Source organism: Mesoplodon bidens (genome assembly GCF_964165515.1).
Source record: "Mesoplodon bidens genome assembly, chromosome: 12".
NCBI lineage: Eukaryota > Metazoa > Chordata > Mammalia > Artiodactyla > Ziphiidae > Mesoplodon > Mesoplodon bidens.
Window position 1 is genome coordinate 91,564,427 of NC_138168.1, and position 26,874 is coordinate 91,591,300.

Below are 26,874 nucleotides of genomic sequence, written 5' to 3' on the forward strand. Positions count from 1 at the left end.
GTCCTAAAGTTCTGGCTTGGAACTTAAACTTGCTTGTTTAGGCTTAATCCAATTAAAATATCAGAATTTATCTTTGTAAGTTTCTAGTAGATTTTCCTATTTAAGTTTTAAAATACCATGCTTTCTCTCTAGGCACTCAAAATCTGATGTGACATTATAGCAACAAATGAACATGCAGGCTATGATTCTAACTGTGAAAGGGCTGTGGGGTAGGCGTTTTAGATAGAAACGCAGGCGGGAACACCCATACACTCCCCGTTATGCATTCAGCTGAGATGTTCTAAAGGTGACATAAAAATAAAAATAGCATACACATTTTACTGAAAAGAGCAAACCCAAAGATTGCTTTCTGTGGTAATAAGGCCTGAAATGAAAATATATGATCAATGGTTGAGATATAAAGGCTTTACCGTGCCAAAGACATGACAACCCAAATAGAAAGCTTTTTTACTTTGCAGGCTGATACAAATTTAGCCTAAGGCACAAAATCACCACCTGTTATCAGATCATTGGCCTCTGGGTCCTGATTCCCTACTGCAGGTTGAAAACCTTGATTAGCGTTTACATGAAAGCAAAGCCAGTGCAAGGCTACCCTTGCACTGGGATGGGACGGGAGCAGGGCAGACTCCATACATGAGATTCTTCAATCCTTTTTTGTTATAGCTACAGCCCTGGGTTGTGGTTTTAGCAATTCCTGCCCATTTGAAAACAAGATGGTGGACGCAGTACAAGAATAAATAGATCAGATTTCAGCCAACTGTACCCTATTTCTTTTGAGACCCATAGACCTGAGTACTTGTAGGAGTTAAGATGGATTCCTTTGAAATACAACTAGCTGTTCACAGTGGGGAAACCAAGCTAAGGGTCTCCCTTGCCTTCCTTGCTTTATTACATGAGAAAATCAAGGGGCCCTGTGAATTCAATTCTTCAAAGATATATCCTATAGGGGCAGGACGGAAATAAAGACGCAGACCTTCTAGAGAATGGACCTGAGGACACGGGGAGTGGGGAGGGTAAGCTGGGACAAAATGAGAGAGTGGCATGGACATGTATACACTACCAAACGTAAAATAGATAGCTAGTGGGAAGCAGCCACATAGCACAAGGAGATCAGCTCGGTGCTTTGTGACCACCTAGAGGGGTGGGAATAGGGAAGGTGGGAGGGAGACTCAAGAGGGAGGGGATATAGGGATATATGTATATGCATAGCTGATTCACTTAGTTATAAAGCAGAAAGTAACACACCATTGTAAAGCAATTATACTCCAATAAAGATGTTAAAAAAAAAAGATATATCCTGGACACAACACCCACTGGAAATGTGGATGTCCAAGCAGGGTTGGAAAGGGCCTTGAAAGTGACTGCAAATCATGGTGGGGTGACGGGGTAAACACAGAAGCCATGGCACTTATGTCGCAAATGATACCATCAAGAAAACGAAAAGACAACCCACAAAATGGGGGAAAATATTTGCAAATAATATAGCTGGTAAGGGACTTGTATCCAGAATATAAAAAAACAACTCTTACAACCCAACAGTTAAAAAATCACCTAATATTTATAAAAGGTGATCTGAATAGATATTTCTCCAAGGAAGATGTGGCCAATAAACACATGAAAAGATGCCAATACCACTAGTCATCAGGCAACACAACCCAAAACCACAGTGAGACACCACTTCACACCCACTAGGATGGCTCTAATCAAAAAGGTGAGCAGTAACAAGTGTTGGTGAGAAACTGGACCCCTCGATCACTGCTGGTGGGAAGGTAAAGTGCTGCAACCACTCTGGAAAAGACTGGACGTTCCTCAAAAGCTTAAACATAGAGTTACCATATGACCCAGCAATTCCAGTCCTAGGTATCTACCCGAGAGAAATGAAAACATATGTCCACACAAAAACCTGTTCACAAATGTTCACAGCAGCTTTAGTCACAATAGCCAAATAGTGGAAACAACCTAAATGTCTATCAGCTGATTCCTGGATAATAATATGTGCTATGACCATGCAATGGAGTATCTGGTGATAAAGAGAAATATCTGCTACAGCATGGATGAACCGTGGACACACTGTGATAAATGAACGAAGCCAGTCACAAAACACCACCTATTCTATGATTCCATTTATATAAAATGTGCAGAATAGGCCAACCTATAGTGAGTAAAAGCAATTAGCAGTTAACCTGGGCTGTTGCAAGGAGGGGCAGTGGATGCAGAAATGGAGGGTCATGGGCAATGGGTCCAGAGTTTACTTTGGGGTGATGAAAAAGTTCTAGATTGTGGTGATGGTTGTACAGCTCTGTGGATATACCTTGGCACTGTACACTTTAAAGGGGTGAATTGTATGGTATGTGAACTAGATCTCATAAAGCTGTTTATAGAAACAAGAAAAAAGTCATAGTATTCAAGGGAACTTAGGACAAAACAACTACTGAGGTGATTCAAAGGAGAACTTTCTTGGTACCTTTCATAAAGTGCACATTAAAAAACGAAGCAGCGTACACGCTTCTCATGTATCTGATTTTAATTCTGCGTCAGTTCTCAGGAAAATTTTTAGAATTTTTCACAAAGACAGCCCCCCCCACACACCCAGGAGATACTGGCTGAATGTATGAGGAGCAGTCTCCCAGGATATTTGCTTACTGACAGTGCAAGAGAATTTAGGATGGGCATTTAACACGTTTTGGAAACAGAGTTTCCAGGGTATAGACAACCCTCCCTTAACAATGGTATAAAACAACCACTCACAGTTTAGAAGTTGGAAACTTTAATTGTATGTGGTAACAACAAGTATCTCTATATCCAAGAAAACTTAATCCAATTTGGTGCTACAAAAATAAAAAAATGTTTGGCTCAAAATTCTCACATCTAATTTAACAGTCTATCAGTACATGGAAGAAAAAAAATCCCCATCCAGAATTTCCAGTTACAGATTCGGAATCATTTCCGTCTGTGAGGGAGATGAAATCAGGAGTAACTTTTGAGTCTTGGGGAAAACATAACATTTTGCCTACCGTTTAGATCTAAAAGGCATATGAAAGCAATGTCCCTGGATCCTGCACAGATAGAGGCCACCCTGCAGAGCTTGGAAAAAGGGTCTGCTGACCCCTTTCCAGTCCTGCTCTACGAGCAAAGATTTTCTCAGTTGTGGCCGCTCTCTTGGATGGGGGTGTTTATTCTGTGTCTTCCACAGCTGATACACAGTTAGACGTAAAGTCATGTTTATTCCCAGATCCAAACAACCAGGATGCTAAGGACATTTTTTAAAAACAGAACTTTTATGAAAGAGAAAAATGAACTAAACGTGAATAACTAAACAATTTAGGATCGGGGACTGACTCTGAAGCACAGCTTTAGGAATATACAGTAGGGTCACAGCCCAAATCCAACCTGGTCTCTGCTGACATTTGGAGAGAAGAGAGCAGGCTGTTCTGTCAACTTTGCTCTAGGACTAATGTGTAGAGACAATAAAGGGGACAAGGCTGCTATCTAGTTGCTTGTCTAGACTGGTTGCTTTTCAAACTGGGGTTCTCTGGGACCCTGGGGTCCTGTGATCTGGCCACAGATCGATGGGGGAGGGGGGAGGCCAAGACCCTCTCATCCCCTTGCAACCAAAGTGGCTCTTCTTCAAAATCTGTTTCATGTACTGCAGGTCCGCATGAGATGTTTGGAAACAGGATTCCAGTGTAATAGACAAATGGAAAAACCCTGATTCAAATTTACTTTCAGGGTAATTACAGGAAGGGCCGCTGAGCTGCTTGACCGTTAGATCAAATGATTCCATCGTTTTTCTATGATACGGTATTGTTATAGCTACAGTGCTGGACCACAATGTTGGATATTTATATTGATGACCTAGGAATATGGAAACACCATAAAGTACATTCTGAATTATCAAAAGCTTAGTTTTATTCAGAGAAGTTTTAGCGCCAAGTATATTTTGTTAACTTGTACTTATTTGGAAATGGGGAATTCACAAACTAGAATACTCATGTAATCAGAAAATATCCATCTACACTCTTTCAAGATAAAGAGAATTTATTAGCTTTAAATCACTTATTCTTGTTCTCTTTTTCTGTCCTTCTTACTCTTTTTTTTTTCTTGTTTTAATTTATTTCTCCACTCCCTTCTCCTTACTATATCTCTTGATATTTATTTCGACACAATATCTTTCACTACTAAGTAGCTTGCTAGAAACAGCAATACTTACTGGTAAATATCATGTAAAAAAGGTCTTCTGAAATGGCTCTGTGAGCATGAAGGCATTTACTACAGGGTGTGGCTTATCATTTAATAAATGTATGAAAGCAAGACATTATTCTGCAATCAAGCAGTATGACACCACCATGGAAGAAAATGAAAAGGCTCTCTCGTTTTCATCCCTGTGAATAAAAAGATAATCAAACCAACACAGACACTGGTGGCAGAGTGAGGGGCAGGAAATTAATGTGAATTTCCTGAATTCTGAAGGAATTAGCTGTCCATCATGTATAAGCAAAAATCAAGGACACAATTCAAAGGAAAGAACTCTTGACGGTTAAAAAAGATAAAATCCGATGCAATTAGGTTATACGTTCCATGATGGCAAACACTTAGAAATGCACTGAGTACAAAGTTTGTGGATACTTCCAGGGTAGAAAAGGCTGCTTGCTCACGAGTCTTTATCTTATATATCATAGTTTTGTACATTGTTTTATATAACAAATTCTTTCTAACAATTTATCAAAATGTGACCACTACAGTTAAAAGATAGTGTTGGCAAAAATTTGGATGTAAAAGTATATGAAAAATAATGGCAAAGAAAACAATGTTACGGTGTTTTCACAAAATGTATTCTATAAAATGAATATATGCATATCCATTTTTACATAGAGTTATATGGCTGAATAATTTTAAGAGCAGGAAACTAAGTATAATAAACAAAATACTCTTTCTAGAATCAATACCACTTCTAACTTGTTTTGAATCCTTATTTCTTTAAATTATTATTTACATAGTCTAGACTTTAGACTGGAGATAGTTATGACAAAGAAAAGTAGTCAGAAAAGGAACAAAAGTATTCTTAGACCCACTAAACACACAAAGAATGGTTGCAAACATAAAATAATACATTTCAGTTTTTAGCACAGAGAACTATATTCAATACCCTGTGATAAACCATAATGGAAAAGAATATGAAAAAGATTGTATATATATACACATATATACATATAATATATATATATGTATTACATATATTATAATGTATATATAATCACATACATATATAATAATATATATTTATAACTTAATCACTTTGCTGTACAGCAGAAATGAATACAACATTGGAAATCAACTATACTTCAATAAAGTAAATTTTAAAAAACATCAGTTTTTTAATGAATAAAAAAAGTTAATTTTAATGTTCCCAATTTGCCATCTCAATTGAACTGGAAAATCTGAAAAAAAGTCTTTCTACTATGTCTTGAAACATAAATTTAAAGGTATTATTATATTTTCCAAATAATGTATGTTATTATCCTATGACGACATGTCCCTATTCTTCACAGACAGCCACCTGGCAGAATTCTATCTACATTTGCAAAACTGTTAAATATACCACATATGTCCCTTCATCCAAATGAACCAACAACACACATGCATCAGCAGGACCCCGCCCCCAGGCAGAGAAGCCAACAGGCTGGAACGACCTCTGGGGACGAGCACAAGCCTCACCTGTACTTTCCAGTATCCTCATCCTGCCTCTCACTGGGACCTTTACCTCGGGACACAAAAGGTGAGCAAAAAGGAAGATGGGGACATGCCTCTTCTGTAATTACAAAGGCAACAATAGCACTGTGTTTTAGTGGCATCTGGAACCCTGGACCCGGAGGGGCTGGCCCCACTGAGCTCTCAGGTCCCCCGGGAGAGGGCCAGGAAGCATTCACACGCTCATTCCTTCACCACTTATTTTAACTGAGCACCTAGGTACACCAGGCACCTGCTACAAGGCAGCCTGAACCTTAAACACAATGTATAACTTGTAAGCAAATCCCCTTGTGATTTTTTTTTAGACAGAAAACATCTTCAGGAGAGCAGTTTCCTGGCCAGTGTGAACAGAACAGAATTATCTGGTCTAAACGTGTTATTTTAGGTCTAGTATATATGACGGTGGTTAAAGGCACAAGCTTTGCAGGAAAATAGAACCAATTTGATACCTGATTCCCCACTTGCTATCAGGATGACCTCAGTCAAGTTATTTGATCTTTTAATATAGTTGCCTCATCTATGAAAAGAATATAATTGTACTCATTTTTAGGGTTCTAGTAAAGAGTTAATTAGATAGTAAGTGTATTGGGACGATTCTCTTTGCATAAGAGAAAACCCAAATCAAACTGGCTTAAACAATACGTGGAACTGGTCGGGTCACGTAACCACAGTGTCCCCAGGTAATAAGGACTTCAGGCATGGGCTGATCAAGGCTCCAGCCTCCCTTCTCTACGGTTTTCTCAGCTCTGCTCTCCTCTCTGTGTTGGCTGCTCTGTAGGCTGGGTGACCTCCTGGTCTCAGAAAGCTCCCAGGCTCCACGCCTCCTTGTTCCTCCACAGCCGATGAACAAAGGTCCCAAGTTACATCCCATTTTGACTGTCTTGGACCGCACGCTCAACTCTGAGCTAATCACTGTGGCCAGGAAAACGCCACATGCAGTGTGTGCCCTCATACACACACACACACACACACACACACACATATAGTTTAAAACATGTACATAAAAACTTAAATATTTATAGAGAGCTGATCATTTTAATCTCCAGGCTGACAAAGTGAATATTTCAAACTCATCTTTGCTGAGAAAGAAAACTCGTATTATTTAGTTTTCAAATGGTTCAGACCCCTTCACCTTAAAACCTATAAAGTGCATGAAAGATCTGTTGGCTGGAAAAATAATAGTTATTTTAATCCTGATTTTGTCTCTACTTTTTTTTTTTTTTTTGGCTGTATGCGGGCCTCTCACTGTTGTGGCCTCTCCTGTTGCGGAGCACAGGCTCCGGACGTGCAGGCTCAGCGGCCATGGCTCACGGGCCCAGCCACTCCGCAGCATGTGGGATCTTCCCGGACCGGGGCACGAACCCGTGTCCCCTGCATCAGCAGGTGGACTCTCAACCACTGCGCCACCAGGGAAGCCCTTGTCTCTACTTCTTTTCTCCCAGATGGAAGAGCTCTGGGAGTGAGAGTATCTTTCACTACTTCAGTGGCAGATGTGTGTCTGGAAACATGAAATGCACTTGAACGGTAATTACGGATAACCATGTCTTTTCAAACACAAAGGTGAGTTGCTGATGCTGACATAAGACTGTAAAAGAGTTCAATTCATAGAATATGTTGGTTACAAAGAATTCGGGGAAGGAAAACAAATCCTTGTAAGTTGCCATTCTGGATTCTTTCTTTACAGACATTGTAAAAACTCTATAAAATCAGTCCTGTGGGCTCCTAAGAAATGTTTTCCACTGTTGTGTGGAGGACAATACAGTACCTTCCTACATTTCCATAAAGCTTTAAATCGTTTTCAAAACTCATCTTGCCCCACCAGCGGGCCAGGGATGTCCCCACTGGGCTGGAGGGAAGGCACAAACGTGGATCTCGAGAGGGGGTGGGGGGTTGTGCACGGGCAGCCAGTCACCCAAGTACAAGCATCCTCTGAGAGCAGGGCCACCTTGCCCTGCCTACCTGCTGCACTTGCTAACTGCAGGAGAGACTCTGTGAATTCGTGAAGCATATGACTGTGTGTCCAAGGTCCCTTTCCAAATCCTGTTTGTTTTTTCCTCCAGTTTTTCTTTGCTGTTCAACCCTGGATGCCAGGCTCTGCCCACTCGTCTCAGGGAGGGCTTGGGGCGGCAGGAGGGACGTCTTCAGCTGTTCCCCGAAGAAGGGCCTGGAGATTCCCGGTCCTATCCTGCCGTGTCCACCAGGTATGACATAAGCAAGGAATCCGCGACTCCAGTATTTCTGGTACCTCGGCCATCTGCTGACAATGCTGGTCCTCCCTACAAGCGCATTGGTGGAATCCAGAATCCTAGCTCTTCTTTAGCAGGAAGATTTCACATGCTTCTGGGTCCCCTACAGGAACGTAGCCTTCACCCCAGGTTCATGCTCTGGAACTTTCCACACCTTGTGCCTCAGCTACAAACAGGGCAAGGGGACCAGAGTGAGGAGCTCTGTCTAGCATCCCTGCTGGCTGCTCGCTGACCCTTTCCTCTTGACTGTGTCTAATCCTATGACTCTAATTGAGTCAGAAACACCTTTGGGGAGTCCACAGGTGACACTCTGTCTATCACAGGGCCAGGCGTGTGCTGCTTTCACGCTCGGGGGGTGAGGGCGCCCAGACTCTACAGTTTGGATGTAACTGCTTCCCACATGCTGGTGTTTTTCCCTAAGCGGCCACCTCAGATCTCCTCAGTGCCAGTCCCCCTCCTTCTCAAGGCATCTTTCTTTCTGTGTCTTTCCCACCTGTCCCTGCTCCCTCCTGGCCTCTGCTGCCGGCATCCTCCCTGTTTCTTTCACTCATCCCTCCCCTCCTCTTCCCTTCTCTGTTTCCCCCCCTTCTCTCTCCTCCACTCCCACTCCTCTATTACCTTTCAAAACTAAGCAGCAGTTTGGTGTTATCAGGGCTCAGAGAGCAGGCTTAGCCACAGGAAATGGAGCTGTCCATTTGTATTGAACTTTCAGAACCTTTCCTTATATTTCAAGCCTTTAATGAAAAGCAGGCACCTAAATTTTCTAGGTTGGAAGGGAAGTTTGATCTAGTAGTCAGGAAAAAGTCCAGTCCTGAAATGTGAGTGCCTCTGCCTGGAACCCTTCACTTTAAGTGGCATTTGTAATTTTTTACTAATGCTTCTGATGTTGTATTTAAGAAACCCCCTGATTGCAGCACGTCTGGCTGCCACTGGTATGCAGGATCCCGAGACTGGTGTGCAGGACCCAAGACTGGCGTGCGGGACCCAGTGACCGGCGTGCGGGACCCAGTGACCGGCGTGCGGGACCCTGAGGCTGGTGTGCCGGACCCTGAGGCTGGTGTACAGGCTAGAAGCAGTGCTGCAGGAAGCTAGGACTGAATTTCGTAAACAGATTGCAGTGTAATGGGAAACATGGAGTTGTTGTTTTTTTTTTAACTAAGTGCCCGCCGGGGCCCGTGGACAGGCCATTCCATCTATTCCTGGCTAGATCCTGCAGGCAGGTATTGTACCAATTTTCAGAGAAGGAAACTGAGCCTCAGGAAGGGTTAGCTGGCCACCTGCAGAAGCCACACAAGAACTAAGTGGCTGAGCAGCAACAGAAACGTGGGGTCTCCTCTGACCCCACTGGCCATTTGTGTCACAGGCAGGAACAACCTAGCTGGCTGTGGTGCGGGTCAGGGTGAGGTGTGAAGCCAAGGCAGGAGAAATAACTATACGTCACTGGCAAAGGCTAAGCCCCTGCACAGCCAGCAACCAGCAAGGCACTCCTGTTTCCTGAGCGGGGTCGTCTCAGTCACACTCCCCACGGGGTGGGTGGAGCTCCTTCTCAGGGCTGGGGGCTGCTCGGGGCCAGAGACGCCAGGAAGACAAACTGGACCCTGGGCTTTCGGGCACCTGCTCCCAGGGTCCCCGGAGGCCGGCCGTCCTTCTTGTCCTGCTCCTGCCCCGGCCTGGGCCACACGCCCAGGACGGCGGAGCAGGGCACAGGGATCGGCCCGCCAGGTACAGGGTTTGGGGGCCGCAGGTGGGGCCTTCCAGGGCCTTCCTGCAGGGGCGCAGGCTCATGTGCTCCGCGGGCTGCGAGCCCAGGCGTGGCGCTGGGAGCAGAGGGCGCCCAGCCGGCCACTGTGTCCCTAAGGAAGGGGCCCGAGGTCCCAAGCACAGAGGGAATCCTTCAGAGAACCAGGCTCCTCCTGGGAGGAGGGCACTCCATTCCCTCTCAAGAGCTAGGGCACAGTCGTGGGCTGGTAGGCTTTAAAGTGAAATCGCGCATCACAAAACTCAACATTAGGAAGTCAAAAGCTTTTAAATTTGACTAGAAATTGCTTCAAGATGTCATAAAAGCCATCTTCCTGGAATTAACCCTATTCCTCTGTAAGCACCGGCTTTTAAAATAAAAGCCCCCTTGACTTTTAGCGTTTTTCAGTTTTTAAAAATTGCTAGTATTCAAACTTTTTTTTTTTTTTTTTGCGGTACGCGGGCCTCTCGCTGCTGTGGCCTCTCCCGTTGTGGAGCACAGGCTCCGGACGCGCAGGCTCAGCGGCCATGGCTCACTCACGGGCCCAGCCACTCCGCGGCATGTGGGATCTTCCCGCACAAACCCGTGTCCCCTGCATCGGCAGGCGGACTCTCAACCACTGTGGCACCAGGGAAGCCCAGTATTCAAACATTTTGAAATTTCTGAATTTGCTTTTAAAATGTTGACAGTTTTTCACCCAGGGAAGCCCAGTATTCAAACATTTTGAAATTTCTGAATTTGCTTTTAAAATGTTGACAGTTTCTCACCCTTCGAAGATATTTTACTGCTTTAAAATTTTTTAAGGGATGAAAATGATTTCTTTTGTTTTTCCATACTTTTTCCTGCAGGTGACACTCTCTCAGCTATATTGTGAATGTAGATGAGACATTCTTTCTATGGAAGATTTTAAACGCCAAACAGCAGACTTGCAGTTTGTGAACTGCCGTATGTGGGCCTACCTCAAGCGGGTGTGTGCTTTTGTAATGGCTTCTTTGTTACTTCACTTCTACAGAGGTTTTAGTCTGCCACAATTAGTCTTAGGTCAAGGCCATTTCTTCCTACTTTTTAACCCTCTAAACTCAAGTCCTACAGATAATCTCCAGGCACACGGTGAATGTTCAGTTAATACCTAAGACAGAAGTTCCGAGAAGACCTTCACAGACTTCACACACATTGACCCAGAAGGCACGCACCACAGAGAACACGCGTGCGGGACACGGCAGGGCAAGGGTCCTGACAGCCACCCACAGCTGTCCCTGGACACAGAGCCACCGGAGCCGAGCCTGACGTGTCCCAGACCAACCACAAGCTGGCTAAAGAAGGTTTTATGCAAATTCACGCACAGCAACGAGGCTCGGCTCGGAGCTCGCGCGGAGGTGCGGGCAGTGTCCACAGGGAGGATGCCCTCAGAGAGGACAGGGGTATCTCCCCAACAGCGGAGGTGGCATGCAGCTCCCGGGCCCAGCCTGGCCCCGCGGGATGCTCTGTGATTCAGTGAACTTCCTTAAACCCAGAACTTGATGGAAATGGGTGACAGAGCCCAGGCCACCAGGAGGAACTCTTCTAGTGGCTTCTCTGCCCAGCACCCTCCTCTGGAGATGGGGTGTGATGAACACGAACCGCCCTGGCAGGCTCCGACTCCGGCAGCGGGCTCCATGCCACCCTGGGCCACACAGCAATGAATACTTCTCCCCAATTCCCACAGATCTCCCCTGTCCAAATCCAAGTGCGGCAGGCCAGAATCTTCGGAAGAAAGTGATGGTCCTGAATCTAAGCCACGGGTCAGCTCAGAGCCAAGGGGGAGGCTGGGAATGGAAGCAGGTGGATGGATGTGGGCTGCCAGGTGCCTGAGTGGCAGGCGTCACAGGAGGGTGTGCATGGAGCGGGGGGCCGCAGATGGAACAGGCTGGGTGGAGGGAAGGAGGGTCCAACGGAGGGGGACAGGGGCTCTGCCGAGCTCACTCAGCTGGGTGGGAAGTGGAGGCACTGGCAGGAATCGCAGGTGCTGCTCCCACTCCCGTGATGGTCTGGGCAAATGTCCGTCACCCCGCTGAGCATAAACCCCATCCTCATGCACATACACAGCGACTACAGCCGGTTCACTCTGACAAATCAGTCTCACTTCCTTACACCCACTGTTGGAGTTCCACTGTGGCGAACCTCAGCAACGAGTCAAAGAAGAAAGTGGGACACGCTGATGAAGGCGTAAGACGGGGCTCTAAGTACCCCAGCTGTCCTGCACACCGACCCTTCACAGATGGGCTTCAGCATCTTCTGACCAGGTTGAACATTTTTATTCACATCTCTGTCGGGGTGGATTCTGCAAAGTCTTAACTGAGTCACACATCAAAATTCATGCCTTTGGGGGCTTCCCTGGTGGCGCAGTGGTTAAGAATCTGCCTGCCCAAGCAGGGGACATGGGTTCGAGCCCTGGTCCGGGAAGATCCCACATGCCGCGGAGCAACTAAGCCCGTGCACCACAACTACTGAGCCTGCGCTCTAGAGCCCACGAGCCACAACTACTGAAGCCCACGTGCCGCAACTACTGAACCCGTGTGCCACAACTACTGAGCCTGCGCTCTAGAGCCCATGAGCCACAACTACTGAAGCCCACATGCCGCAACTACTGTGCCCATGTGCCACAACTACTGAGCCTGCGCTCTAGAGCCCATGAGCCACAACTACTGAGCCCGCGAGCCACAACTACTGAGCTCACATGCCACAACTACCGCGCGCCTAGAGCCCGTGCTCTGCAGCAAGAGAAGCCACCACAACGAGAAGCCCACACGCCGCAACGAAGAGTAGCCCCCGCTCAATGCAACTAGAGAAAGCCCATGCACAGCAACGAAGACCCAACACAGCCAGAAAAGTAAATAAATATATAAATAAATCTATTTTTTTAAAAAAGAGAGAGAATGAAGGGGAATCCTATTAAGAATGTAAGTATATATTTAAAAAATTCACGCCTTCTCTTTTTTGCTGAGATCTAGAAATACAAAAGTCACGCCCAACCTCACGCTGCTTCTTGGGGTTCTCTGGGGTGAAGGCAGGGAGCAATAATCGCAACCTTGTTCCAGCAGCCCATCTGCCCTGTTCCCTAACCTGATTACAAACTAAGCAGGATGCAAGAAGCCGAAGGTGTTCTCAAACGAAGTGCTCCTTTCTGCTTTTTCTGTTTTTTTTTTCTTTACTTTATCTTCAAAGTCAGCCAAACAGAGTCACTGCAGCAAGTCAAAGGCAAGAGTGTCCCTCCTGTGGCCCCCTTGCCCGCGCAGCTCGGGGGTCTCGGGGCACAGAGCCCGCCCAGCCGTCCCGCTCTCGCGGCTCCTCTCTGCCGCTGACCTCCCAGCCTGCACCCCCAGCCTCCCGCCCGCCAAGGCTCTCCAGAGCACCTTCTCCGATCTGCGTTCTACTCACTTTTCAGAATAAGAAGCTTTCTTAGTTTTTCATTCTTAGAAAGTGATTGTCCACACTATATTTTGCATGTTAAATATATATTTGCAGGTTAATATTATATCTAATATAATATTATATTAGATAATATAACTAACTTTCCTTAGTTGTGGAAAGTTGGCAATTATCCTGGGCCAAAAGTGTTAGAATTGGGGCCTGAATGAGCGAGTTCCTAAGCAGTCGCTGGAGCATTTCCGCCGCAGGCGTTCCAGAAGAGTCTTTCAAAGTAAATCCCTCCGTCCCTTTTCCTTAAAGATCTGACCGCATGTTTTGAGGAGTAAAAGCTACCTCGAGCAGGCTGGTGTGGCTTGGGTGTCCTGACTCAAAGAATGTCACGGCTCACGTTGACTGCACAGACACGTCAAAGAGGTCCCGGACGCGAGGTCTGGCTAATATCCACCCGAAAATCCCAAGACTGATGATACGGCACCCAAATCACCCCAGCGTGTGAGGCAGATTTTTCAGAGCTTCTCAGTCTTACTCAGAACCTTCTTTTCCTGGGCGACAGGAGGAAACACGCAGGCCAACAAAGTAAACACTCCTCTGATTTGTGGTTTTGAATCTTATTAATTTAACGTGGGAGAGGAGACCACCCAAAAGAAAAAGCAGTTCTTGGGCTTCCCTGGTGGCGCAGCAGCTGAGAGTCCGCCTGCCGATGCAGGGGACACGGGTTCGTGCCCCGGTCCGGGAGGATCCCACATGCCGCAGAGCAGCTGGGCCCGTGAGCCATGGCCGCTGAGCCTGCACGTCCGGAGCCTGTGCTCCGCAACGGGAGAGGCCACAACAGTGAGAGGCCCGCGTACCGCAAAAAAAAAAAAAGCCGTTCTTCTCCCTAAGAAGCCAGATCATTTCTACCGGTTCTTCAGCCCCTGGCTGTAGGGCTGACACCAGGAACAGCACGAGCATGAACCTCTCAGCTTTACGAGAGCTGTTGTTTCCATGAATTATGTTTAAAGCGACAGCAACAGGGATGAGAGCATCACTCCCAGGAACCTCAGCGTAGCTACAACCTAGGAAGGCTAGCTCCGTGGTTCCAGGACTAACTTGAAACAGACGAGTCCTCAGAAGCGCGAGGGAGAGGAGGCTGGCAGAGGAGGGAAAGCTTTCTTCCCCCAAAATGTAGCGCAAACCCCCTTCCACACGGGGTCCAATCAAAGCCAGCTTTGTGTGACATCACAGAATGCCAAGGGCGAACTCCTCCCTGATCAGGCCCATTTCACCTTCTAAGCATTTAATAACCTGAGGACACAGCATTACCACGGGGGAATCCCTGTTTTGTAGCTGAGGAGATAGGAGCTCAAAAGCATGAAGTGGCCTGGTGGGGCTGCCAGCAGGAGAACGAGGGAAGTGCCCGGGGCCAGGAGAACGGTAGCCAGCAAGATCCGGGCACATCCAGCGGAGGAAGCGTGGGAGCCCCGGGCCGGGGAAGGGGGCCCAATGCAGGGAGAGGAGGAAAGCACCTCCGCCTGGCCCACGGGGACAGAATCTTGGGGCTCTCAGGGGGAGGGCGGCCTGCAGACCCTAGGGACCTTTGCAAACCAAAGCTCGTGGAGAAAGGTCGGCTGCTGAGTGTTTGCTGGTTGGAATCAAGTAGGGCTCTCTGATCAGTGGTGTTCCTGGGACCCCCGTTAAGAGATCTCAAGGAACACATGCAAATTATTACTAATGATAGGTGCTGCTCAAGCAAAGTGATTCTGGCACTTGTTAAAGACGGTGAGGAAGACTTTATTCAAGGGACCACTGTAGTGGGGCTTGCCACAGGGGGGATGAGATGGAGCTCAGACCCCACACAAGAAGGACACGTGGGGATCTGCAGCCAAGGGGCAGGTGAGGGGCGGTGGGGTAGGGCAGTTCCTTCTAAACTGAGCTGAAGGCAGGTCAGGGTCATCTCATCTCACCTGGGGATGTGGGGATGGGGAACTGGACCAGATATAGAGGGTGATCAAACGCCGAGGATGGATAGGGGTGCTCTCTAAATCAACTCAGCAGAATTCTTGCTAAACCGGGTTTTGCAGGCTCAGCAAGGATGACACAGAAGCCCAAGGTCCGGCCTAGGTGAAAAGAGGGGCCGGGGAGCCGGGCTAAAGTTTGAGGGAGGAGAGCTTTGTCAGTGCGCATCTCGGTGGTCCCGAACACTGGCTCCTGCCCACTTGGTGATCAACCACGGAGATGCGGCCACTGCAGTCACCCCCAAAGCCCAGGGGGCAGGTTCCCAGGTTTAAGTATAGCTGCACCACCATTACGTCTCCTTAGCCAACTCATCAGCAGGAAAGGCTTCCTACACAGCTGCAAATCAGATACGATGAACAATATTTTATACTGAATACATTTGTGCCTGAGCCATTTGCTTGATTAAATCACACTGTAGCTTAACAGACTATTTGTTGATAATTCCTACTTGAGTTTAAGTTAATAGCTTTTACCAGTGAAAATATATCAGCAAACATATGACACTGGGGGAAAAATACAACACAACAGAACCCAGCGTCATCGGAAATAAAGGCAGAGCATTCTAGAGAATGCTTTTAGTGCTACACTGGCTTTACTTATTTAACAAGCACAGAAGCTTGGACCAAAGATGAAGAACATTTCTGGCTAAACTGCTGGTTACCAACTGGATTTCATACAGAACAAGCTCACCCCCAGTCTGCCTACATTGGAAAGCGGCACTCCCCACTGGAGCCCTGCACTGACTAATCCTCGGCTCACAAGGCTCACTCTTCACCTCCTGCTCAAGCCCCTGGTCTCTCCCTGCCTCAGGGTTCTGAGGCCTCCTACCCACTTATAAATTTGCCACATCTAGGAAATCGCCCACCCAGCATGCAAGAAACAGAGTGAAATCCTGGGTAAGCAGCAAATCAGATGATGTGGACAGATATTCCAGTTTTTACTTAGTGTGATTTCATTTTATTCTTGTATTTCTGAATGCATGAAAAATATACATAAATAGTCTTTGCTGCATCGGGGTGTGTGGTGGAAGACACTCAGAATGGATAGGTCAAAGAGGTGGAGAAAAAAAAAGGGTGAATCTATGAAACAGACTCACAGACAGAGAGAACAGACTTGTGGTTGCCAAGGGGGAAGGGGTGAGGGAGGGATGGACTGGGAGTTTGGGATTAGCAGATGCAAACGATTATATATAGAAATGGATAAACAACAAGGTCCTACTGTAGAGCAGAGGGAACTATATTCAATGTCCTGGGATAAACAATCATGGAAAAGAACATGAAAAAGAATGTACATATATGTATAACTGAATCACTTTGCTGTACAGCAGAAATTAACACAACATTGTAATCAACTATACTTGAATAAAATAAATTTTTTTAAAAAGGGGTGAAGTATGGGCTTCCCTGGTGGCGCAGTGGTTGAGAGTCCGCCTGCCGATGCAGGGGACACGGGTTCATGCCACGGTCCGGGAAGATCCCACATACCGCTGAGCGGCTAGGCCCGTGAGCCATGGCCGCTGAGCCTGCGCATCCGGAGCCTGTGCTCCGCAATGGGAGAGGCCGCAACAGTGAGAGGCCTGCGTACCGCAAAAAAAAAAAAAAAAAAGGGGGGGGTGAAGTAATATTTTGGGTTGTCTTTTCACATATTTTTAAATAAGAAACAGTACTTTGGGGAGTTTTCTTGGATGTAAGGAGAGAAAAGTATGTAATGAAATTGCAAAGATAAGGCAGACCACAAATAAGGAATTAAGTCTAGTGTCTTCAAAACAGAACAAAGCACAAATAAGCAAAACAATAAGCAAATTAAGTATTCACTAAAAGGGACTATTTCTTGTGGTCTTCTCTGACTTTCTGTTGTTGTTATTGCTATCCAAAAGCCCAACAAAATCAGGATTAACACAGAATTTCTTAGGGTGTATTTACTGAAATTACCTGAAAATTATTTTAATTAGAAATGGTTTTCCTGGAAACCTCCTAATATCAAGAAGAGCTTACCAGTCAAGGACCAAGAATAAGCTTGAATGTTCAACTTTCCAGGAAGTTTTCTTTCTTTTTTTTTTTTTTCATGACCGGAGCCAACACTGCTCTGTTTGCTAAGAGTCCCCTAACATTTAATTTATTAGGATACCATGTTTCCTTTAAAAAGGGGTAAGCAATTAAAATATATTCATGTGTGCCCATGTGCACATAGATAATGCTTGATTATCTGTGAGCGTTGGAAATCGGAACAAATTGACAATTGATGTAATCAGACCATTGAATGCCAATGATGCCAATAATTTCACAGGACTTACACCCTACATAGGGGGCTTCCATTTACGTGTTTGCCTCTCTCACTAGACGTTAAGTTCACTGAGGGCAGGGATCAGACCTTTATATCTCAACTGCTTTGCACAATGCACATGGTCTACACTAAAAAGTCCGAGTATGTAGATAACTGAGCTACTAAATAAATGAAATTCTCCTCCACTCAACAGTTTACCACCATCAATACCCCAGAGAGAGGACTTGTCTTTTGTCCTTCTCACCCACCCGCAACTGTCTTTCAGTAAAAATGTCAAAACCAGATGAAATGATAGGTAAACAAAGAGAACCAACTTCCCGTCTTTGGCGATAACCTCAAGCAAAATACGTGTTCCCTAAATGAACCGACACTGAGTACTGACACGTTTAGCAGATGGGTAGATAAATCTTACCCCGAGTAAACAATAGCACTTTTCACTAATTGAAACCCAATATTTTCTCCCAAGCCTTTCCTGGCCAACCTCTCTCAACCTTCCCCAGCCCCAAGGCTAGGCTTTGGAGTTTGCTCACACTTTGGAGGTTTTCCTGGGCTACTGAGGGATGAGCAGGCAGGCTTCCTTCCCAAAGCTCTGCTAAGTCAGGACGTTGACGCTGGGGCAGGTCCTGACTCTAGAAGCAGCCTGAGCTCTGGGTGCCGCGGCTCCAGGACCTGCACTGTAATGCATTCTCAGATCCCAGGGTGACAGGCAAGATAAGGAAAAGGAATATCACCATCCCAGCCAGATGACGGACTGGGGCTGTCATCTTAGCAAATGGGGCCAGTCCTATCGAATGAAACAGGCTGGAATCCAGCCTGGGAAGACTGATCTCTGCCTTTTCTTCCCCAAGGCGCTCAGCAAGGGCGCCTCAACGATTAATTAATTACCAGGCTGGGAGACAGCACAAGCCATGGGTTCCGCAGGCCGTAGGGGCAACCTCAGCTTCAGACAGAACCAGCAGACACTAAACAATATGAAAAATATCAATAAACCCGGGAAATATTTTATCAATATCCATAGCTAACAATGATTGATTATTGATTTTATCATCCAGACTCCGCGTTAAGCCTTTACATATGGTAGCTCATACGCCTCATATTAACCACAAGAGGCAGGAACTATTACCATCCCCATTTCACAGTGGAGAAAAATGAGGCTTAGGGAGTTTAAGGAACTGCCCTGCTGTGAGAGGTAGAAGTGAGAATCCAATTTGAGTAAATCTGATGCAAAGCCCAAATTCACCTGGAACTTTCTAACTTCCAGAAAAGGTTTTCTAGAATAACTTTAGGTTATGAAGCACATTCCAAAATATCCCCTAGAGTAGTTTTCTTTTAAAACTTGTAATAGCTTTCATTCATGCATCATCTAATACTTGGTAAACTCCAATAACCATGCAACCTGAAATGGCTAAAATTAATAATAAACAGTACATGCTCTTATAGTAAAGAACTCCCTGTCAAACATTTTAGGAGCATAAGCAAGTCATTTTGCTTCCCTGGGCCCCATTTTCTCATCTATGAAATGGACAGTTAGATGAGGCAATGGTTACACCTTCTAGAGGTACTATGGCTCGCAGGCAATGTTGTCAATGACCTGATATCAGAGCTTTCTCGGGGGTGAGGGTCTGGCAGACGCTGAGCCCTGAAACCATTCTAGGCCATGCACATAGAAATCTGTGCAAGACATCCAAGTTGCCTTTAGAAACCCCCCAAATCATCCTTGCCAGAGTCCAAGATCTAGCCGTCTCAGCTGCTGCAATGCTGATACACTGTAAAAGCATTTAAGATGTAATTCATAAACTGATTCCAAATCTGATCAAACAACCTGGCTTCTCTGGTGGTTAGAGTGCTGAGTTCTAGATTGGAAAGTCAAGTCAAATTTAAAAGCAAGTGTGAAACACTAATCCTCTCCCTAAAAGTCTTTTTGACAAAGATGATACTGTTTCAACCTTAAAGTAAGTACTGTTACTTTCCTGTTAATATCACTAGATTTTGAATGTAAAGAAAACAAAAATTTTCAAAGTCTCTGTGTATATTTTAAAATATAAATTTCACAGAAAGAGTTTAAAAATAACCAGGTTTCTTTTTACAAAATGAGTTATCTTTTTCATTAGTCCAAACAGAGGACTTTGTACATATCCCTGTTAAGTACTTTATATGTCCTATTTCTCAACCTCAAATTATTGACAAACCTGCTTCTTAAATTTCACAATTTTTGGTGAGTGCTTCTTGGTCTATAATCTGCTCTGACTATACAAACGAATAGACAGGCTTCTTTGGGAAATGATGGAAGGTAGCCGGGCAGGAACATGGAATTTACTGGACTGAAGCACAGGTCAGTCAGTCACTGATTCGATCCCCCACTAGGTGGAGGCACCATGAGGCCAGGGCTGCTACGTCTTACATTTTTTGGACCTACCATGCCCAGAAAAGAGCTGCACACATAGGAGGTTCTCAGTAAACACTTGCAGAGTGAATTAGTTGTTCGGTGTTCAGCATGATTCTCAGGTTTTGTTCTCAGGGTTTTTCCTCCCTAGCAGTAGAATGAGGATAGTAACACATGTCTACCTGGATTTTCACAAGTATCAACTGCAAGCAGCTGCTGAGAGCATCTGCAGAGAAGAGAGCACTGGATCAGGGCTGGGCATCTTTATCAGACCTTCTGTCCAGCCCCCAGCACAGGCACCTGGGTCAGACGAAGTGCTCACTGACCACATGCTGACAGACTACATTTCTTCCTCGTCAGCTTGACCTTCTGCATAGCTGATGGTTTATTTATAGTTTTATTTTGTATACAGAAATTTTATTTTCACATTGAAGCAACATCGTTTCTAAGCAACACTTGGTTCCTATTATATATATTTTTGAGGCACTTCCACAACCCGGTTCTCCTTGGCAAACCAGAACACCAGAGGTGAGTATATCGTGCTGAGAGAGGATTCCTGACCCCCACGGGTTTGCCAGTGTTTATGCTCCTCTTCTTAAACGACTCCGGGAGTTCACTGCCTCGCCTTGACAAGGACAATAAATGGAAGGGGACAAGGAGCTGAATAATAAACTTGGCATTTCGATGAATAAAGACATACTAGGTATAAAGGTGAATACTCTTCTGAGTTTCTATTCTCATCCACTTTCGTTTTTTGAGTGCCTGAGACCCAGGAAAATGACTTATCTCGATGAACTTATGCTTCATCTCTGTCAGCATGAGGTTTAAAGCAAGCCCTCCTCCACAATTTAATTAATAGTTGTATTTGTTTGAAAGATATGTTTTACCCTCAGAAACCTAGCCTAGTTCTTAAAATTCTGATTTAGTGATATCATAACAGAAACTTTTTAAACAAGTAATTCCCTGTTGCTTTCATGTCTATTCCTGAGCTTTCCCTAAAGCCCTCTTAATTGTTGCAGAACCCATGCCTGTATCTAATATCATGGCAGCCAGGACAAAGAAACTCAAGATGAAAAATGTGACATTGTTCCAATTGATTTGACTTCGCTAGAAAAAAACACATCAAAACCTCCATAGGTGCCAGCCTTGTGGCACAGGCGAGAGCAATGTCAAAAGAAATCTCTAGGCTGTGTCATCAGCTCCCACCCCCTCCCCCCAAACCCCACAATGTCTTTTTTTTTTTTTTTTTTTTTTTTACTTAAACATGCTTCACAGTTTGGTCATCTATAGATTCATTCAACCACGTACTCTGGACACTGGGATGAAGAGAATAAGATGTGATTGTTGAAATACAAAACACATTAGAGAACCGTCCACAGATGACTTGGAAACCTGAAGATGACATGATGCAGGACCCGAGAAAAGGACACTATTTTCAGGGTCCTCAGGCTTTCGGGACGAATCTATATCAAACCCCGAGCTGCAGAGATATTGCATCAGGCACTTTACTACTGAGCACCGTTTCAGACTGGTCCAAGTAAATTGTGTTGCTGCCTTTAAAAAAAAAAAAATCCCTTTTTGTCAATTCTACACTGATTTCAAATACACGAACAATCTACACTACATGGTAGTATTTGTGTGGCTCTGGGTCAAGGCAAAATAAACCCGATCAACACCAGCCTAGGGTGGGGCTGGGCAGGTTCTGTACTTGGGACTTCTGAGGTGCCATAGCGAGCGACACGGGCTGAAAAGCCCTCCCCACCCGGAGCACCCCTGTGGGCACCCAGGGCGACTACCCCAAACCCTGCGCAGAGCGTAGAACAAAATTAGTTAGAAATTCAATGGGGGCAAAGTTTAGTCCCTGTTGAGGACCCGAGGACCGGTCCAGTTATAAGTCCCAACAATAACGTTCGGTTTTAGGAAAACCGGACCAGCTTTCAACTTTAACTCCCTGACATGGGTCTCAGGGTGACCGTGCATGTGACAATAGGAAAGGGCTCGGGATGGCCCCAAGACCCGCAGCATCCTCCAGGGCGCGGCGGGGACCTGGGTACCTGCGCGCTCAGAGGCGAGGGCATTTACCTCGAGTCGGCTAAGACTGGAGCTCTTGGAGCGCGACTTCTTGCGCAGGTACACGGAGAAGAACCTGCGCACGGTGAACTTCTTCATGCTCAGCTCCATCGCCCGGCGCCCAGCCGCGAGGAGCCGCAGGGCCGGAGGACGGGCATCCCCGGCGCATCCCAGGCGCGCGGGGTTAGGTCCGTCTGCGGGCGCGAGCGGTCGGGAAGCCCGGCGCAGCGGCCATCGGCACGGGGCGCGGGCTGCGGTCACAAAGGGCAGGCCGAGCCGGCCACGGCGGCCGGGGGCCCAGCGCTCCCTCCTCCTCCTCCTACTGCCTGCGAGGACCAGCCCCGGGCAGCCCCGCCCCGCCCCGCCCCCAGCCACTACTGCCAATCAGCACCTGCCGCCCCGCCCGGCCCTCCGCCACTATCGCCAATCAGAGTCCGCCGCCCCAAGCTCTCCCTCCTCCTCCTCCCCCTTCTCCTCCTCCTCCTCCTCCTCAGGCCCAGGGAGGAACAGGCCCCCGCCACTACCGCCAATCAGAGCCCGCCGGCGCGCCCAGCCACGCCCACCTCCTTCTTCTCAGCCACTACCGCCAATCAGCGCCCACCGCCCTACAGCCCCAGGCTCTCACTTCTCCTCCCCCCCACCCCACCCGCCTCCAAGTACTTGCTCTCTGCGGCTCTGCCCCGCCCACCGCCCCCTCCGCCAATCAGCGCCCTCGGCGGCGCATGCCTGATGAGCCCGCGGAGGACTGCTGCGCCGCGCGGGGCGGGCGGTGAGCGGTGAGGCGGCTCAGCTGTGCCTGTCGCCTACTCTCTGTTCTACTTCATTGGCCTGTTGGGCTTTTTTCTAGCTTGGGGTGTCATGTTTTCTTTCCTTAAAGCACCCTGGAATCATGCTCTTCTGTGCTGTACAAAACTTTAATCGCTGATTAGCAAACACTTCTAGAACATGGAACAAAAGGGTGGAGGGGTGCACCATGAGCCTGCACACGTGCGCTCTGCACCTCTCCTCAACCCTTGGCCCCTGGGGCTCTCTTCTTGAGCCCGTCCCCGCGGCCCGGGCGCCCGACCTGGGGGTCCGCCAGTCCTTGCCCGGGTGATGAACGGATCCCCACGCAGCCCGGGACGCCGGCAGCCAGCTGGAGAAGCCTCCCAGGGCAGTGTTTGGAGAACAAAGACACATCCGTTCTCCATGACCTCCGACTCCATGTATAGAAAATTATCCAAACGGATGACTTATCAGGGCCTAAACACAGAGTGTCCTGAGTCAGGGCTCTCAGAAACCAGCTGCAGGGCTGCAGGGGATTTACCTTAAAGGGGAACACCCTTTGTTTTTCTTTTTTTCCTAGAAATGCTCACCAGAGGGCTGTAGGCAGTTCTGGATTTGTGAGCTTAGGACTCTGTGCAGTCTTTTGTTTTCCTCTTGTGCACTGTCCACGTATTTTTATGTTTAAAACAGGGCCACACAATCTCATTAGCATACTGCCACCACCCCCTGAAAAGTCCAGAAGCATTTTTGCACCCGCTGCTGTGTGCCAAGTACTGCTTTGCTAGGCAGATTGTGAAAAATCTACATGTCATATCATCCCTTGGCTTAATCCAAGGTCGCATTAATACTTGTGTCAGGCTATCTTTGCTAAAGTGAGTAAAGACAGAGGATGCTCCCAGATAAGAACTGGTAGGTTCATGCTGCATCTGGGTCAAGAGGTGAGGTCAGATAGTCTCCCTGGGGTTTAATGGTGGTAAGCACAGCTTAGCATCAAGATGCTGGCACTGCCATTCCTTGCCTGATGAGCTTGAGCACACTTGCATGTTTTGTGTTCCCACTGTGCATCCCTAAGATGAAAGTATGCCCCAAACCGGTTCCTGCTTCCCGCAAGGATTCTTCTGCTGGAGGGCCATTATCCCTATGCTGGGAATGAGCTTCTTACCACCCTGGGTGTCCCGCCACCACCACTCAGGTATCCCAGCTCTAAGCAAACAAAGACAGGCCAGGGCTGTGCCATGTTGCTTCTCTGGAAAAGACAGCAGCTGACGGACATCAGACATCGGTCTGGTCACCTGCTCCAAGAATGAGGAAGAAGCCGGCTGTGGGTAGATGGTACAACTACTCAGAGACAGGAGTATGGTTTGTCAATGATTCTAGCTCAGGGGCACCCTGCTCAGAGCAATAGCCTTGGGGCAGGCTTGTGTTTTAACACAAGGCTTGTGTTTTACCAACAAGAGCATTTTGAGACTTCCCTGGTGGTCCAGTGGTTAAGACTCCACACTCCCAATGCAGGGGGCCTGGGTTTGATCCCTGGTCAGGGAACTAGATCCCGCATGCCGCAATTAAGAGCCCATATGCTGCAACGAAGACCCGGTGCAGCCAAATAAGTAAATAAATTTAAAAAAAAAATTTTTTTTTAAAAGAGCATTTTGACCTGGTGTAACAGGACTGGGAAGACAGTGTCTTATGGGACATCCACAATCCCTCACAACTGAGTGCTACAAAATGGCTCTATTGAACTTGGACATCTCAAAAGAAAAAAAAAAGCAGCTTCCATATTTCAACTGAGAAATTCATTTCATTGCTAGAACAAGTGTGTTTGCCCTTCTGCCAGTAAAACAGAGGTATATCAAAGTCTCTGGCAATCATTGACCACCAAACCCTCCAGACCACCAAATCTGGGGTAGGTATCAGGGCCCACTTTAACCTGGGTCCAAATGATCCCTAGCAAATTTTGGGAAAGAAAAAGTGAGCTTAATAAAGGCTGGGCTGGTGCCCAGATGATGGGGTGGGGAAGCTTGGAGAGAAGACCAAGAGCTCAGCAGACACCTGATTATCTTGAGTTTCTCCCTGACTTAAGCACGATCGGTCTGGGACTGAATTCCATGGCTAATGCTGCTTCCAAGAGAGGACCAGACTGGCTGGTGTGCATTCGATTCAGTTGAACACACGATTATGGAGCTCCTCTGAGCACCTGGCCCAGTGCTCGGCCCAGGGGAAACGGACGTGATTATGACGCGGCTCCTGACCTCCAGAAGTACACTGCCGTGTGTTAGAGAAGGAAAGCGAATAGACAAATCGGATGCAGGTTTTACATAATGTGAAAGAAACATGTAAGGAAATGCTACAAGAACAGAGCTAAATGAGGAGCGAATCCTAACTGGAGAAGCCGAGGAGGCGGCATTTGGGGTGAGCTCTGCAGACAAGGATGTGTGTCCTGGACAGAGGGGACGCGGTCCCCAGCTGCGGAAGAACAAGATTATGGAGAACTTGGAACAACAGAATTTCATGATGGATGAACGGAAAGTAGAGTTCCTACCAAGTCCCCGATACACAAGAGGTTAACGATTTCAGAATTCCAAGGATGATAACCGAGAGCTTCCCAAGGCCTGGAGCTGCCCCGTCCCTGAGAACGCAGGATGCCCTGGGCAGGCAGGGGAGGGAGGCTTTTCTCAGCAACGTGACTGGCAAACCCTGTGCCGTTCCACCTTCCCTTCCCTCCTCCCAAAGGACCTTCCGGGGGTGGGGGGACGCCCTCTCCTATATTTCGAGCCCCACCGTGACAGCTGTGATGTGCTGGGGCCTGGCTTCTAAAGGAGGGAGCAGGACGGCCACGGCCCCAGGGAGGCACCAGGAGGGACGGCTCACGGAGTGGCCTGCGTTCCCGGGGCTTGTGGGGAAAAGGATATATCAATGTCTCCGACAGAGGAGACGTGGCCGTGCTGGAGACGGGCACGTGTGGAGGTCCCTGAGGCCCTGCCCGGCACCAAGCCCAAGGCTGAGGGAGGAATTCTAAGTAACCCCCAAAATGAAAGGCCGCTGTCCTGTAAGTGGGCTGCAGCTGGGGGGAGAGGGCACGGGGGAGGGTCTCCAGATACAGTAACCGCGGAAGAAGACGAGACAGCTGAGCATGAGAGAGGGGCTCAGCCGGGCCAGGAGCAGTTTAAGTACGTCTTCATCTCTCCTCTCCTCCCGCTCTGACCCTGAAAAGGATGCTGCAGGCTTCCAGTGTGATGGAAATTCAAGCTGGGCAAAGAGAATGTCTGAGTCTGATCAGTCCTAGGACTGGAAACACTAACTTCCTGATCAAGTTTAAAACCTAAAGTGCATGCAGTTGTCTCTTGTTCAAGAGAGGGAAGGAAAGCCGTCGAAATTGCCAGGGTCCTTTCATTGTCCACTCTTCCGACAAAGAGTGGAAGGTGTGTGATGATCCAAGCACAAGCCAGGTTTGTGCAACAAACCAGTTACAATGGAAGTGGTCAGTGCGGAGTCGAGAATGCCGTCCACGGTTGCAACCTGGAGATTCAAATTTAACCTTCAAGGGCCACGGAGGTCAGACGCCCAGCCACGCAGGGTGGGGTGGCAGGGAAGGCAGCTCTGACACCGGCTTGTGGACCTAATTCACTTTCCATGTAAGCAAAAGCAACAACGAAAACTGAAGTTGAGAACTTAAAGTGGGCTCAGATGGTTCTAAGCCCAGGTGCCCAGCAGAAACACACAGAAATGCTCTCTAGAGAAATCCACATTAAACCCAGGATTCAAAGAATTCCTCGCACACAGTTACCAGGAGCACAAGCTCACAGCCACTGAACGCACAGTTCACAAGGACACGGGGTGTCGGCAAAGCCAGCAAGACAACCAACCACAGCATCAGACGCGTGGACTTCAGCTGCTGGACTTAGCAGACGTCGAATGGAAAACTATCAAATCTAATATGTTTAAGGAAATAAGAGGAAGAAATGAAAATGTGATGAACAAACAAGAGACTGTAAAAATGAATAAAGTACTTCTGGAAATGAAACAATGTAGTCCTGGACACGGAATAGATGTAGCTGAACATAAATGTCCTCCTTGTTAAAGGGCAAATACGACATAGCTGTGGCTCAGGGAGCGATATCTAAAAACGTACCGTGGTAAGAAGCATCGCACCGTGGAATGCACGTCAGAAGGTTAAACATCTTGAATTAAATTTCTACCCACTGTTCCGATTATGACTTCACCTTTGCCAAAATCCTCCG

The 26,874-nt window shown here is 47.2% G+C and overlaps 1 protein-coding gene across 1 annotated transcript in view; it reads right to left on the minus strand.

Annotated features, from left to right (window-relative positions):
- Positions 1-22,197, minus strand: part of RPS6KA2 (ribosomal protein S6 kinase A2) — a 161,533-nt gene extending 139,336 nt beyond the window's left edge. The window contains exon 1 of the mRNA XM_081250651.1: positions 21,884-22,197. Coding sequence (XP_081106777.1) covers positions 21,884-21,982 — 99 coding nt within the window. The 5' untranslated portion in view covers positions 21,983-22,197. The remainder of the gene's footprint in view (positions 1-21,883) is intronic.
- Between the last annotated feature and the right edge of the window lie 4,677 nt (positions 22,198-26,874).